This window comes from Coregonus clupeaformis, unplaced genomic scaffold (genome assembly GCF_020615455.1).
Source record: "Coregonus clupeaformis isolate EN_2021a unplaced genomic scaffold, ASM2061545v1 scaf0746, whole genome shotgun sequence".
NCBI classification, from domain to species: Eukaryota; Metazoa; Chordata; class Actinopteri; order Salmoniformes; family Salmonidae; genus Coregonus; species Coregonus clupeaformis.
In genome coordinates this window covers 83115-98929 of record NW_025534201.1, presented here as the reverse complement: position 1 = coordinate 98929, position 15815 = coordinate 83115, and the positions used below count along the sequence as shown (strand labels likewise).

Here is a 15815-nt window from a genome sequence, read left to right as displayed (position 1 = left end):
AGACAAGCACTGTAATTTTGAATTCCGTAAAGTAAGTGTGGAAGAGGTGAAAAAAGTATTGCTGTCTATCAACAATGACAAGCCACTGGGGTCTGACAACTTGGATGGAAAATTACTGAGGATAATAGCGGACGATATTGCCACTCCTATTTGCAATATCTTCAACTTAAGCCTACTAGAAAGTGTGACCACAGGCCTATTGAAATGACAGCAACACTTAACAAAGAGCTGCAGTTAGTTTCAGAATGGGTGGCAAGGAATATGTTAGTCCTAAATATTTCAAAAACTAAAGGATTGTATTTGAGAAATCATTCACTAAACCTCAACTACATATTGTAATGAATCATGTGGAAATTGAGCAAGTTGAGGAGACTAAACTGCTTGGAGTAACCCTGGATTGTAAACTGTCATGGTCAAAACATATTAATACAACAGTAGCTAGGATGGGGAGAAGTCTGTCTATAATTAAGCGCTGCTCTGCATTCTTAACAGCACTATCAACAAGGCAGGTCCTACAGGCCCTAGTTTTGTCACAACCTGGAATACTGTTCAGTTGTGTGGTCAGGTGCCACAAAGAGGGACTTAGGAAAATTGCAGTTGGCTCAAAACAGGGCGGCACGGCTGGCCCTTGGATGTACACAGAGAGCTAACATTAATAGATTGCATGTCAATCTCTCCTGGCTCAAAGTGGAGGAGAGATTGACTTCATCACTACTTGTATTTGCAGCAGCTAATGGGGATCCATAATAAATTCAAATATAAATTAGGGGAGGGATGTTAGGGTTAGGGGAAAATAATAAAGGAAAATATATATATATATATATATATATATATATATATATACAGTATATATATATACATTTTATATGTATATTTACCCAAAGAATATGGTGGATTGGAAGTTATGCAGACAAATACATTGATGGAAGCCACAATCTATCTGCAATATTAAATCTGATCTACCCCCTAAAACAAAAAAGAATAATACATAAATGATTTACTTTTTATTCTTCACCATATAATAGAATATCAAATCAAATTGTATTTGCCACATTCGCCGAATACAACAGGTGTAGACCTTACAGTGAAATTCTTACTTACAAGCCCTTAACCAACAATGCAATAAAAGAGTAGTAACAGTGTTAAAGATTAATGTCATACTTTTTCTTGACACAAATGTTTATTGTGCACACACACAGGTATTTGAAAGAGGCCTCTGAACACTACTCACCCATCCTTGGACAGGTGCTGTCTAAAGAAGTCATTGGCAGCTAGTTTGATGGCCATCTCTGGAGTGACCAGAGTCAGGTTCACAGCAGCACCTCATGGCCAAAGAAGAGAAGCCCAGAATCACACACAAACATGTGTCGCACGCACACACACTTCATTGGTGTGTCAATCAGTATGGATCTCACAAATAATCTTACAGAAGAGTTATCATTACAGAGGAAATCGTCTGTATCAACAGAGTATTTATGGGAATCCAACCTCATCCCAATGCTCAAGAGAGCGAGCCGGCGGGTGGAAGAGATTTCTGAAGGCCATTCCGTAGAATATCTAGAACCTTCTGTACCGTAACTGTCAAATGCACCATCTGGTGGTCGAACTAGAAAGGCATGAAGATACAGTGTAGGCCGCCTGACATATTTGTCAGGAGTCAGTTTGTATTCCATAGATCATGGCGTTAACTGCATCATGAATCATAATGCCTGGCTCCCCAATATTTCTTTCACCATCCATCACCTTCCAGGTCACTGGTACAGAGTGAATACAACAACACAAGCCTTGAATACTTTTTGGCACAGCGGGTGCCTTGTTGCCCTGAAGGCACAGTTTCTGTCCCATTTAGGCTGCATTTAAATATGCTGTCTTATTTTGAAAGCACAATATGGATTTATAATCATATTCACTATGATTTTTTAAATTAATATTAATGTTTTATTGCCCTGGTGGAATTCTCTTTCGATTTTCTTTTGAGGTGACCTCATAGGCTACTATTTAAGCAGAGGTGTAAAGTAACTAATTACAAATATACTCTCGTTACTGTAACTGAGTACTTATACTTCTTTGAGTATTTTTCAGTCATACATTTTACTTCTACTAGAGTCAAATGTCATTTAAGTACTCTTTCCACCACTGTATTTAAGATACCTGACTGACACAAACATTCACATGAAACAGAAGGATTATTACTGGACATAGGCCTACAGCACTGCAGGCAAATGCTACACCTGGGGTGTAATCATTACCCCGATTATGTTACAAAACGTAACGTTTCGTCTGTTGTAAAAAGTTTTGCAACAGAAACCGTTTACTCTAAAAGGAAAACGAAAGCGAGAGTTTCTATTAAACAAATCCAGGTAGGTCCCTCCCCGTTTTGTCCCGGTTGCTCTGTTTGGTTCTTAAACGGTAAACAGTTTCCGTAATGAATACACCACAGAAACCTCCAGCCCAAACATAAGGGCCAAAACTACATTTTGCCATCCCTACGTCGCATCGAAATCCCGGCCATGCTGTCAGGAACATAAAATACACTTCCGGTGACGTGGCTCCTCTGGAAAACGGGAAACCGTGGCAGGAATGTTAGCTGTGGCTAACAAGCAGTTATCTGCAGCTGCGGAATCAGCTGGAGAGTGGAACAGCAGCGCTAGCCTGCCTCACGGAGCTGGATGGCAGGGACACACTGGTGCAAGAACTTCAGGAATCACAACAGGGTAAAATATATTCATATCGTTTTTCTATGTCACGTTACCTATGTACTTTTTCTTCTAATTTGACTGCGTGATTTTAGCAATCCTAACTAGCTGACTTCAACTTCCAAGGCTTGAAATGCTAGGTCTTGGTTAGCTAAGCGTGCTAGCTGAGTTTGTTTATAGACAGCCTTTCATGCGTTACGACCAAGTAACAGTGCGAATTAGATTATAGGCTACTGTAGGCTACTGTTTTTTGGCAACCAGTTACTATAAGTAAAAACAAAAGTCACCTAACTAGCTAAATAAATCCCTGCAATGTATATCCAACATAGTAGATACAGCTGTTGCTACAGTGAGTGAGATTTGTTACATTGTAACTAACGTTAGATGGGCTACAAATTGTTACAATTCATTAAAATGTTACAATGTTTGGGCCTTTTCGGAACGTGTGCAACATTAGCTTGTGCTATGTCGTCTCAACTTTTACTGCGAGAGCTGTTTGGCACCACACAACAGGATATCATCAGCACCCTATATCTATCGTTGAAGTAAACATGCATTTAACTTGTTCCTGCAAGCCATGTTTGCGAATTCTTCACAACACCTAACTTTTATGTGTTGTTTTTCTCCCATATATTTGTGATTTTCCTCCGCCGTGAACAGCGCCCTAATGGACACATTCAAAATGCGGCGCTGACGTGTAGATGGGGTACCGCAGGCCAGAGGGCTCCGGAGCATTATCATACATACAGCCATATAAAGTTAATATACTAATATTTTTCTGAATTAAACGTGACCCATAGGTATTTTGTTTAGTTCAAGTCAAGATGCTGTGCAATAGGTCCCCTTAGACACGTTTTCTTAGACATTAGCAGACATTTTCTAATCCACCTAAGCGGTTGCTCATGGAGCACTTTTTCCATCTGTTTTGGTGAAAGGTCTACCCTAACAAGGGATTTATTTTGTCCTGTCCATTTTTTTATCTGTCGTCACACTATCTCAACCTTAGCCTTAGCCTACACTACCGGTCAAAAGTTTAAGAACACCTGCTCATTCAAGGGTTTTTCTTTATTTTTACAACTTTCTACATTGTAACTACATCATATATACAGAAGATAGCCCTATTTGGTAAAAGACCAAGTCCATATTATGGCAAGAACAGCTCAAATAAGCAAAGAGAAACGACAGTCCATCATTACTTTAAGACATGAATGTCAGTCAATACGAAACATTTCAAGAACTTTGAAAGTATCTTCAATTGCAGTCGCAAAAACCATCAAGCGTTATGATGAAACTGGCTCTCATTAGGACCACCACAGGAATGGAAGACCCAGAGTTACCTCTGCTGCAGAGGATAAGTTCATTAGAGTTACCAGCCTCAGAAATTGCAGCCCAAATAAATGCTTCACAGAGTTCAAGTCACAGACACATCTCAACAACTGTTTAGAGGAGACTGCATGAATCAGGCCTTCATGGTCTAATTGCTGCAAAGAAACCACTACCAAAGGACACCAATAAGAAGAAGAGACTTGCTTGGGCCAAGAAACACGAGCAATGGACATTAGACTGGTGGAAATGTGTCCTTTGGTCTGAGTCCAAATTTGAGATTTTTGGTTCCAACCGCCGTGTCTTTGTGAGACGCGTGTAGGTGTACGGATGATCTCCGCATGTGTATTTCTCACCATAAAGCATGGAGGAGGGGGTATTATGGTGTGGGTGTGCTTTGCTGGTGACACTGTCTATGATTTATTTAGAATTCAAGGCACACTTAACCAGCGTGGCTACCACAGCATTCTGCAGCGATACGCCATCCCATCTGGTTTGGGCTTAGTGGGACTATCATTTGTTTTTCAACAGGACAATGACCCACTACACCTCCAGGCTGTGTAAGGGCTATTTTACCAAGAAGGAGAGTGATGGAGTGCTGCATCAGATGACCTGGCCTCCACAATCCCCCGACCTCAACCATATTGAGATGGTTTGGGATGAGTCGGACGGCAGAGTGATTGAAAAGCAGCCAACAAGTGCTCAGCATATGTTGGAACTCCTTCAACCATTCCAGGTGAAGCAGGTTGAGAGAATGCCAAGAGTGTGCAAAGCTGTCATCAAGGCAAAGGGTGGCTATTTGAAGAAACTCAAATATAAAAATTTGTTTAACACTTTTTTGGTTACTACATGTTTCCATATTTGTTATTTCATAGTTTTGATGTCTTCACTATTATTCTACAATGTAGAAAAGAGTAAAAATAAAGAAAGACACTTGCATGAGTAGGTGTTCTAAAACTTTTGACCGGTAGTGTACAATTTCTACACAAACTGCTTGGCAGTGAATGTGCATACAATTTGTTTGAGAAAGCATCTGTTGAGTTTATAATGCATGTAGGCCTATCTACATTCTATGATGGCATCTCCATCTTGCAACATTGTCCTTGTTGGTTGCAGGTGTTCTCTGGAACGTGGGACGGATGAAAGCAGGAGGTGGTAGGCCCAGCTGGGCATTTACTGCACTGTTCACTGGTGCTGCCCTGCTGGTCGTCTCCTCCAGAGGGTCGTGCAGTGGTAAGAAGATGTCCCAGGCAGCCATGGCTCATGCCACAGCCACAGCCGCTGGTTCTGGGCATCCAGATGAGCTCCTAGGCTTCCAGGCCTTAGCCGACTTCTTTGCAAGTGAACGTGCCGATGTCTGGCTCTGCTCTCTGGTTGGGTCTGTTGCTGTAGGCCTCAGTGGAATTTTCCCCCTCCTTGTTATTCCTATTGAGGCCGGAGCGTCCCTCAAGACAGAGGGTAAGTTGTGACCTAAACTGATATGAAAGCCTGGCTCTTAGTCAGACTAATGTAGGCCTACTCTTTCCTCTGAAAATGAGCCACACTGGATAGGCCTCGATCACCATACACCCAGAATTAGACACCCTGAGGTAGCCTACAGTGACTGACTTACCATTAGGCAAAAGAGGCAAATGCCTCACATCATGAAGGGGCCCTCGTGAGCTGGGCATAATTTTAAATATAAAAAAAATGTTTTACCGCCTCCAATGTTCTGCTCTGTTTTTTCTAAAGATCCATTTAAATATAAAGCAATAGTACCTCTATTTTCCTCTGGAGAGGAAACTGCTGCTAATGGGATGAACCATGTGGCTCTGAACTCTGCCTGACCACACCCTTTTAAACACAGCCTTCAAGTAGAGTAGGTAGAGGCCACATTCACTACCTCCAAAGCTGCGTTGCTAATTTTGTTTGCCTTGAGTATTTAACCATGTGAGATACCGGTACTATTTATGTGCATATAGTGTTACAAACTGTTAAATTGGGGTCAAATGTCAATAATTCCTTTGCACCATTAGGATTATGCTTTTGGCTCACCCAAATTCTGCAGTGTTTGTTTTAGGACAAGTCTGTTCTAAATCAGTGTTTTTTGTTACCAGAGAAAGTAATTATAAAGGGATCACTGAAATAAGCCTAGTTGGATAATGGATAAATGTGTCAATTGGAATGGTGCCGAATTTGGTGTGTCCTCATTACCATACTGTATTCTTCAGACTCTCAAAAACGAGAAACCAGGCCACTAAGTATTGCATTTCAACACCTCTCAGAAAACACAATTAACAATGAAGAGCACTGGCTTTTGTCTGTCCTGGTCCTTTGTGCTTATTAGTCTTGGTAAGGAGAGACAAGTCAGATCACTAATGCCATGTTGTAATATCATAGCAATGGCAATTGCTGTCTCTGAAGCTGTGCATTCAGAAGTTAGAAAAAATCTATCCAATTAAATCTAGAAATTACCCAGTAGGCCTATTTCTTTAATTCAGTCATAGTCATCATTAAGTCATACTTCATGAAAATGTTTAAATAGAAATAAAACATGTAATGGCTCTTAATTTGAAAGCTAGCAATATAAAATCACTTATTCCGCAGGTTTATTTTAAATGAAGCCTGTAAATGTTTTGGCTCAAACAGAGAACAACCAGCGCTTTTGTATATCATGGATGAAACAGCCTAGCTCGACTACACTTTTCATAATTGCCGCCTCTTTCTCTCTTGTTACTCTCTGTGTCTCCAGCTGGGTGTCGGAAGCTTAAGCAGCTCCTGAGCTTTGCCATTGGTGGTCTCCTGGGTGATGTGTTCCTCCACTTGCTCCCGGAGGCTTGGGCACATTCCCACTCCTGCAGCCCAGGTGGGTCAACCTTCTCTCTCAGGCACCCTCCTGTTCTTTCTGTCCCCTTCTTTACCCCTAATGGTGACATCCCCATTCAAACTGCCTGTGCTTTTTTCTCCCCACCAGTATAACTCTTCTGACCCTTCACACAGAGCAGTGGAATGCCTGTGTGTCCATAGACTTGCATATCACTGCTCTGACATGTCAGCAATATTGTGAAGATAGTCTGTTTCCGAAAACAGTTGATTTCTACACTTTTCAAACTGACAGAGTCAGAGAATGACAGCTAACGTTCCCAGGGTACCACATTTCATTTTCGAATAAGTGAACATTGGAAGTGCCGATATTCTGTTCAGTTAAAGATTTGTCAACTATAGCATTTTACAATGACTCTTCAAAGCAGTTTTAGTGCAAAAATATATACACTGAACAAAAATATAAATGCAACACTTTCAAAGATTTTACTGAGTTACAGTTCATATAAGGAAATCAGTCAATTGAAATAAATTCATTAGGCCCTAATCTATGGATTTCACATGACTGGGAATACAGATATGCAGTTATTGGTCACAGATACCTTACAGGGAATTAGTCAGAAAACCAGTTGCTGGATATTGGCAGGAACTGAAACCCGCTGTCGATCCAGAGCATCCCAAACATGCTCAAAGGGTGACGTCTGGTGAGTATGCAGGCCATGGAAGAACTGGTATATTTTCAGCGTCCAGGAATTGTTTACAGATCCTTGCAACATGGTGCCGTGCATTATCATGCTGAAACATGAGCTGATGGCGGCGGATGAATGGCATGACAATGGGCCTCAGGATCTCGTCACGGTATCTCTATGCACTCAAATTGCCATCAATAAAATGCAATTGTGTTCGTTGTCTGTAGCTTATGCCTGCCCATACCCTAACCCCACCTCCACCATGGGGCACTGAAGGTGAGCATTTGCCCATTGAAGTCAGTTACGATGCCGAACTGCAGTCGGGTCAAGACCTTTGTGAGGATGACAAGCACGCAGATGAGCTTCCCTGAGATGGTTTATGACAGTTTGTGCAGAAATTTTACGGTTGTGTAAAACCACAGTTTTGTCCGGTGGATTCACCTGCGGTCTCAGATGATCCCGCAGGTGAAGAAGCTGGATGTGGAGGTCCTGGGCTGGCATGGTTACACGTTGTCTGCAATTGTGAGGTCGGTTGGACATACTGCCATATTCTCTAAAACGACGTTGGAGGTGGCTTATGGTAGAGAAATTAACATTCAATTTTCTGGCAACAGCTCTGGTGGACATTCCTGCAGTCAGCATGCCAATTGCAGGCTCCCTCAACTTAAAGACATCTGTGGCATTGTGTTGTGACAAAACTGCTGATTTTAGTGGCCTTTTATTGTCCCCAGCACAAGGTGCACATGTGTAATGATCATGCTGTTTAATCAGCTTCTTGATATGCCACACCTATCAGGTGGATGGATTATAGTGGCAAAGGAGAAATGCTCACTAACAACATTTGAGAGAAATAAGCTTTTTGTGCGTATGGAACATTTCTGTGATCCTTTTATTTCAGCTCATGAAACATGTGACCAACACTTTACCATTTGTTATATATTGTTGTTCAGTGTCTTTTTTTTGTAGACTCATTTAGGATCACCAGGGGCGCATTCAGCAGGACGCAACATTTTGGAACGTTCACATGGCATATATATTTCTATGTAAACAGACATGCCTCTCTGTCATGTAGAGCAGTGTTTCCAAACTCCAATCCCCCCCCAACAGGATAAAAAAATAAGTGTAGCCCACGACAAGCACACCTGAATCAACTTGTTAACAAATCATCAAGCCCTCGATGAGTTGAATAAGTTGTGCTTGTCCGGGGCTACATCAAAAATGTGTACTGTTGGGGGGACTGGTGTTGGGAAACATGTCAGATCTATTCATGGCATTTCTATCTGCAACGTTCAACAACGTCTGGCAACTGGACATGGCCCAGGATTAAGTTTCCCTAACCTAAGGTCCTCTGGTTGTCATGTAGAAATACACTTTAAAATGCTTTGCTGACTTGTGTGAAGACCTCAGTGGTGATGATGAGCAACCCTAAGCCATGCCTGCATTCCACTGATCCATGTGAAAGTGGGTCACCATGCAATCCTAGAGAAGGTTTTCCAATTAGTTTGTCAGCCTATCTCACTGTATGTCTCTTCCATCCTCCCTGTGTTCAGATGAGAGCCATCACCACTACAGGACCCAGGGCCTGTGGGTTATCATGGGCATGCTGTCCTTCCTTCTCCTGGAGAAGATGTTTCCAGATGAGAACAGCCATCCAGATGAGAACAGCCAGGAGGACTCCATTGGTAACAGCCAGCATGTCCCTGTGAGTAGTTCATGCTGTTTTATTTTCCATGTTGTCTACATGAAATGAAGTGCAACAGAGAGTCGTGTCAAGGCCCCGCATACAACTCTTTAATAGGCAAAAATGATTTAAAGAAATAGTGGGCATGTCTTTCCAAAGAAGGTGAATGTCAGGCATGTAATTACACACCCTCATCCCACATGCTGGAGCCCTCACATTTTTGTTTAGAAGGCTTGTCCAGTGCACCAGTGCTCTTTAATCCCTTCACTGGTACCACAGTGGCACTGCTCTTCCATGTGGTGGGGCTGCTAGTGAATCAGTTGGCTCTGTCAAGGGCTTTCTGTTTGAGCTGATCTTCAGTGGATAACTGATCTAAACTAAAACAAGGCACATTAGATAATCTTGATTGATAGTGTTGTGGCTGAAGAAACCACAATCAGTGTTTATTACACTCTTAAGTGATGAATCATTAGCATTTTAACTTCAACAATCAACTTCTGAATTTAGGCCACCTTAAGGTAATGATTAAACAGTGCTGTAATGACACATTCTGGCCTGAATGGGAATCTCCCAGAATGGTCTTATTTAGAACTTCATAAGTGGAGTTTGAGTCCAAATTGAAAATAAGAAGTCTGAGTCAGACAAATGTCATAAGCTGGTTTCCATCCAATTTGCGACAGATTTAAATGCGAATATTATAAAATATGCATGTAAAATAAAATATGCACATTTTCCCACTAGAGGTTTGATTCCATCAAACGGACGTGTTGCGGATAAAAGGCTGTGTGATGTAGTGCACATAACCACTTTTGCGCTAAAGTTTTCATGTTCTGACTAAAATACAGAAGTTCAATGTATTTCCATCGCATTTTCCACTCTATCAACGGTTTTTCACACAAACTGTTGCGATAAATGGCAAACGTGCCCAATCTAGTTTTGGCGCATTCTCTCTAGACAACAGCTTGCAGTTAAAGTGGACAGGTTAGGTTATATGATGAGATGGATAAGAGCAAGATGATCTTTTGGCAGCTAAGCACAAATCATCATGTCACTAGCATATAAAATACTCAATATTTATTGGAAAGGAGCATTAAGCTCGTAACTGTGCACCACCCTGTGAAGTTCATCATAACTTCTTTAATCTGAAGCCTAATAAACTGCATGCTTTTAATCAACCACACAACATAGCATTGCGTGACTAAATTCTATCAACAACTGCGCAAGAGTTTCCACCGCAATTTGTTGCATAATTCATTTTACCGACACAAAGATCCCACCATGTCGAACAAGCAAATTGTCTGTCGACAATTATGAAATTGTACCGACACTTCTTGTTTCCATCCCAGCTGTCATGATTTTTTACACGGTATAACTTTACTTGCATAAAAACTGGATGGAAACGTGGTTGCTAATGCAACCTTATCGCTCCCCTACCCCCACAATCTCATGGAGGGACCCATTGTGCAATAGCCCGGAGTGTCTATCTGCTAGACATGCTTGGGATCAAAGCTGTATTCTCTCTCCCCTCCATTTCTCTAATACCAGTGAGACCCTTTTTCATATGAGATTTGGAGTGGGTATTAGTGCGGAGTATTAGCTTCAGGATTCTTTTGATGTTTTGGCATATAGGAGTATGGCGTGGTTTTGGGTGGTGCATTTTCCCTGTCTGACAGTGGTTTGAGATGTTCTCTGCTCTGTAGAAATGGGAGAGCTTCTTGTAGAGTATGTAAAACAGAGGTACACAACTGCAGTCTTTGAAGGCCTTCATATCTGTAGGCTTCCTTTTTGATCAATTTAATTCACTGATATAGTCAATTCTAAATTGCTTTCGAAAAGGTACGGATGAAAACCAGCACTTTAAATCATACTTCGTTTGTGATCCCATATGCTAACATTGTTATTCAAGAGATAATCCTTAATTTAATTTCAGGTAGTTCTCAGTTTCTTATCCTTGTGCCCCATTCATCTCGCAAAAGGTGTGTGTGTGTGCACCACTTTCCTCCTTTTGCTCAGGAGAAGGAAGATTGGCGTCCATGTCTGGGCTCATTCATTGTAGCTATTTATAGAGATGGGGAGGAAGCAGCTGCTACATCTACTTCAGAGAGGCCAGAGAAGAGTGTTCAGGGGTGGATAGTGAGACTCGGTAGATCAGTGCTCATTCCACAAATGGAGTCTTATCAAGCATGTTTACATGTCAGTATCAAGACGCTGTTAATATTCAAGTCAGAGACATAGATCATAGGTCATGATCTCACCTGGCGTCATACTCTCCAATTAATTACCCAGACCACTCACACTTTAGGGGACAGATTGATATTTCAGAAGATATGTACAATTTGACTTCTTCCTTGTGCTGCGGTTACAAAAATAGAGAACATTTCCCAGCCATATTTAGAATACAGCAGGCTATTTCCCTCTCATTTAATTTGACTTAAATGATGACGTACTGTAAAGGGCTCTAAACGAGGAAGGAACAGGGAAGTCAGCCCTACTCGGGAAAAGAGAAGGGCCTGTGGTAGAATGAGTTTTTTTTTTTTTTGTTCAAAGCATGCAAAGGCAGTGGAAGATGCGATGACTGACAGGAATTGTAGGAATTACTGTGCAGTCAGTGGTTGGAAAAGATGGGTGAGGAGAGAGGCTATGGGTAGTAAGGACCTGGTAACATAGAAGAAACACAGCACTGTAGGTTGTGGTTCAATGTAATGTATATGTGTACTATGTAACCCTTTGCATGCTATGGAATTTCCTGCTGATTGGGCTAATACCTGTTTTCTTTGTCACCCATTCTTCTCAGACCTCCCATAGCTCAGACTCCAGTAGTGAGGCGTTGTCCCACATCAATGGGCACCATTCTGATACGTGGAGCTCGTCCTCCAAGCCAAAGAGCAGCTTGCAGCAAGTGCCAAAGAAGATAAAGGTAAGTTGGATCAAATGGGTAAGGTTTGTCTGACAGGATATTGTTCATTTTAACAAGCCATATGTAAATGACAAAAGGGAGAACAATCTGGAAGTCTACATCGCTTAAGAGACACCAAACTGAAATCCCCAGAGAGCGACCAAACTGAAATCCTCTGTACTAAGTAACCCCTTTAGTTTTATGTATATGACTTCAATGTGAGTCAGCTGTGGGATCCTTTTGAATGTTAACCTGTACAGACTTTGTTCTATGTGTTCTCTATCTGGCAGACGATTGGGTACTTGAACCTGCTGGCCAACTGCATTGACAACTTCACCCATGGCCTGGCTGTGGCAGGGAGCTTCCTGGTCAGCAGGAAAGTGAGTTACTCTGCAGCACAAATCTCTGCAATGAACAGTCTGTCCAGGTGCTCTATACTAAATAGCGGCCATGTGTGGGTTTTTAATACATGTGAATGAAACCTAATAGCAGTTACTAATTTCAATACAAACGTTTCAACAAAATGCAACTTGGTTAGAAACAATGCATACAATACTTCAACTTAGAGCCGACATAGTACAGACTACAGTATGTTATGAAAGGTGGTTGTTTTGGAATTTGAGAGGCTCATGCCCTTCTCGTGACCATGATTGGCAGAGGACCCAAACCCCTTGGCAGACTCGTAGATGGCTGTATCAGCTCTCACTTAGCCATAACATTCACTATTCTCATAGCCGTAACGTGCACTTCTCAGCTCAGTCCACTATGGGCATGATACTGCACCCCTGCTTAAGAGACTAGTTTCAACAACACAATTCTATGATTTAAATACTAAGTACAGTATTGTCATTATTACACAACATTGAGTCAGGACATTGAATTCTACTGTGCTATTTTCTGATGGAGAATTAGCATTACTTTACCCACGGTTGTAGGGGAGAAAGTCCAGCTGGAGAGGCATAAGGCTAACAGCATGAGCCAATGGGAGAGTTTGCCAGAGAGGAAGTAAACTAGCTAGATGTCTCTACATCGCTCACACACACTGGCATCCCACTTATTTTGGTTTCCATCTGCACTCGTATGCAGGCATGATGGTGTTTGTCAAAGTAGAAGCCTAGTTGGATGCGTGAAACAAACATTTATGTATACACACTAATGTAGTACAGGAGATGAGTTATCGGAGTTTGAGTAGTATAGGATTGGAAACACAACTTGTACAGTATATATTTTGCAGAGCCTGATCAGAGACATGTTATATGTATTTCCTGACAGGTTGGGTGTCTCACAACCTTTGCTATCCTGCTCCATGAAATCCCCCATGAGGTAAGTTCAAACTCGCTATTTTTAGGGGGATGTGACCTATTTATTTTGAAGAAATTTTTTTGTAACATACTTCATGCCATTGAAAGCTAATTATGACTTTGGTTTTTGAGTCATGAGTTGATTCAGTTCTAGTTGATATCCCCATCTTTTTTTGCTTACATAAATGGAATCTGTGACACATTGCTGACATGGGAATCTGTGACACATTGCTGACATGGGAATCTGTGACACATTGCTTACATGGGAATCTGTGACACATTGCTTACATTAATGTGGTCTGTAACACACAGCTTTTATGATTTTTGCTCATCTCTAGGTGGGCGACTTTGCCATCCTGCTGCGTGCAGGGTTTGACCGCTGGAGTGCCGCCCGCATGCAGCTGTCCACAGCCCTGGGAGGGGTGCTGGGGGCCTGTTTCGCCCTGTGTGCCCAGTCTCCCAGAGGGACAGGTGAGCCGCCTATCATCCTCCATATACAAAACAGCAGCAGAGCACTGAAACTACAGCGCCACACCAGGTGCTTGACTTGGACTGAAAGAAGGGCCAGTACTTATTTTGAGTGCCGGTACTGTTTATATTTAGGTGCAAGAGCGCCACAATACATTTGAGCTAATATTCTGTAAGAGGTGCAGGAGCTAAAGCGGTAGACCATTTTAGGTGCCGGTACTCCGCTCCGGTGAGCTCCTGCCCATGTTGAGCACTGTCCACACCCTTGGCATAGGCTATCAGGGGACCATATAGCCTTCTGTGCTTTGGCCTCCAAGCAGCATGAAAAGCTTTGTTTAATTATTAAGGCAAACCAAATGTCTCATTCGTTTCACTTCATGCTGTGTAGAAAATGTAACATCGTGGATCTTACCATTCTCCTCGGGAGGCTTCCTGTACATAGCCCTGGTCAACGTGGTGCCTGACCTCCTGGAGGAGACCAGCCTTGGGTATGTACACTGGTCAATCTGGACAGCCACTGACCACCATGCAAATACTCACTATAAACTAAGAGTAAATATGCAGAGGGAAAAACTGTTAACGCTAAAATGAAAATGAATGTGCAGACACTGAATCAAGTATTTTTATTTATTTTTTTCTCTGTTTTTCCAGACACTCCCTGTTGCAGATCCTGCTTCTGTGCTGTGGCATTGGTGTCATGGCTGTCTTGTCTGCCATAGTGGATTGAACTCAAAGGACAAGCCTGCTTTTACCAAAAGATCATTCAAAACTATCACAGCAACATCTACTGGACTGGGAAACAATCCCCTTTCTATAAAGTTTTAAGTCCTCAGATTGCACTCAATCGCGCTTTTTTTTTTTATTCTATGGAACTATTTTTAATACTCCACCTAGTGCCAAAAGATCCTATCATCAGCATCAGCATCGCCATCATCAACATGGAAGCGATCCGACAATCAGAACGGCACCTTGAATCATGGTACCTGCTTTTTCTATCAGGACTGTAGACTGTGTTCACCTTGTCTGCTGACCTCAGACTACTGTCTGTGTGGACACTAATGTGCCAAACCCAGAGACAGACATTTTGAAACGTCAAGAGAGCTAAATAAATCTTATTGAAGCTTTCATGGACGTAACTGGACTATATGAGCGCATCAGACCATAATGGGCAGACAATCAGTCTCATCTGTGTTATTGTACATATGCATAAACTCACAACCAGGTATTATCAGACACATATGAGCAGCTAATGCATACTGTATAAACTTAATCTCACATGGCTTTACTACCTACCATACTAAAATGCATACACATGTCCTTACATTATTCAAGCTGTATGCTCATGTGCTGCTTTCTATTGGTTTCTCCTCTTTCAGGCTATTTTATATTTATTGTATCTAGTCTATATACACGTTAGTCTTATTGGTTACTGTATCTGCTTGTACTGCTAAGTATTTATTGAAGTAGTTCAGAAAGTAACATGGTGCAATATTTTTGTCATAAATTCTGTTATGATTTCCACCACTCCATTACACCATATTGCTTTTTGTGTGGGGTTAATCTGTTACATTTGATGTATATTCAAGCAAAACAAGCATGTATTTTTCAATTGTATACAATGCTAATTTGATAGTAAGACAAAGACACTCAGACAGATATATTTGGAACTCCTTAATTATGAGAGCTTAATTTGTTAAGGAAAATATGATTTTTAAATGTAATAAAATAATATTATGCAAAATATTTTTGTGTGGTCTTGATTTGGCTATGCTTTCAGAAAGTATTCACACCCCTTGACTTTTTCCACATTTTGTTACAAAGTGGGATTCAAATTGATTTAGTTGTTCTTTTTTTGTCAACGAGTTGGGAAGGGCACCTGTATCTTTGTAGTGATACACCATCCAAAGTGTAATTTAATAACTGCATCATGCTCAAAGGGATATGTAATGTCTGCCCCCC

The 15815-nt window shown here is 41.5% G+C and overlaps 1 protein-coding gene across 1 annotated transcript; it reads left to right on the top strand.

The window, feature by feature from the left end:
- Window positions 1-2481: 2481 nt before the first annotated feature.
- LOC121556297 (zinc transporter ZIP13) lies at window positions 2482-15599 on the top strand. The gene is made up of 10 exons (XM_041870204.2): window positions 2482-2714; window positions 5136-5477; window positions 6751-6864; window positions 9061-9212; window positions 11986-12108; window positions 12378-12467; window positions 13360-13410; window positions 13727-13859; window positions 14245-14344; window positions 14508-15599. The coding sequence occupies exons 2-10, from the start codon at window positions 5159-5161 to the stop codon at window positions 14581-14583; spliced, it is 1158 nt and encodes a 385-aa protein (XP_041726138.1). The 5' UTR covers window positions 2482-2714; window positions 5136-5158; the 3' UTR covers window positions 14584-15599.
- The last annotated feature ends 216 nt before the right edge of the window (window positions 15600-15815 follow it).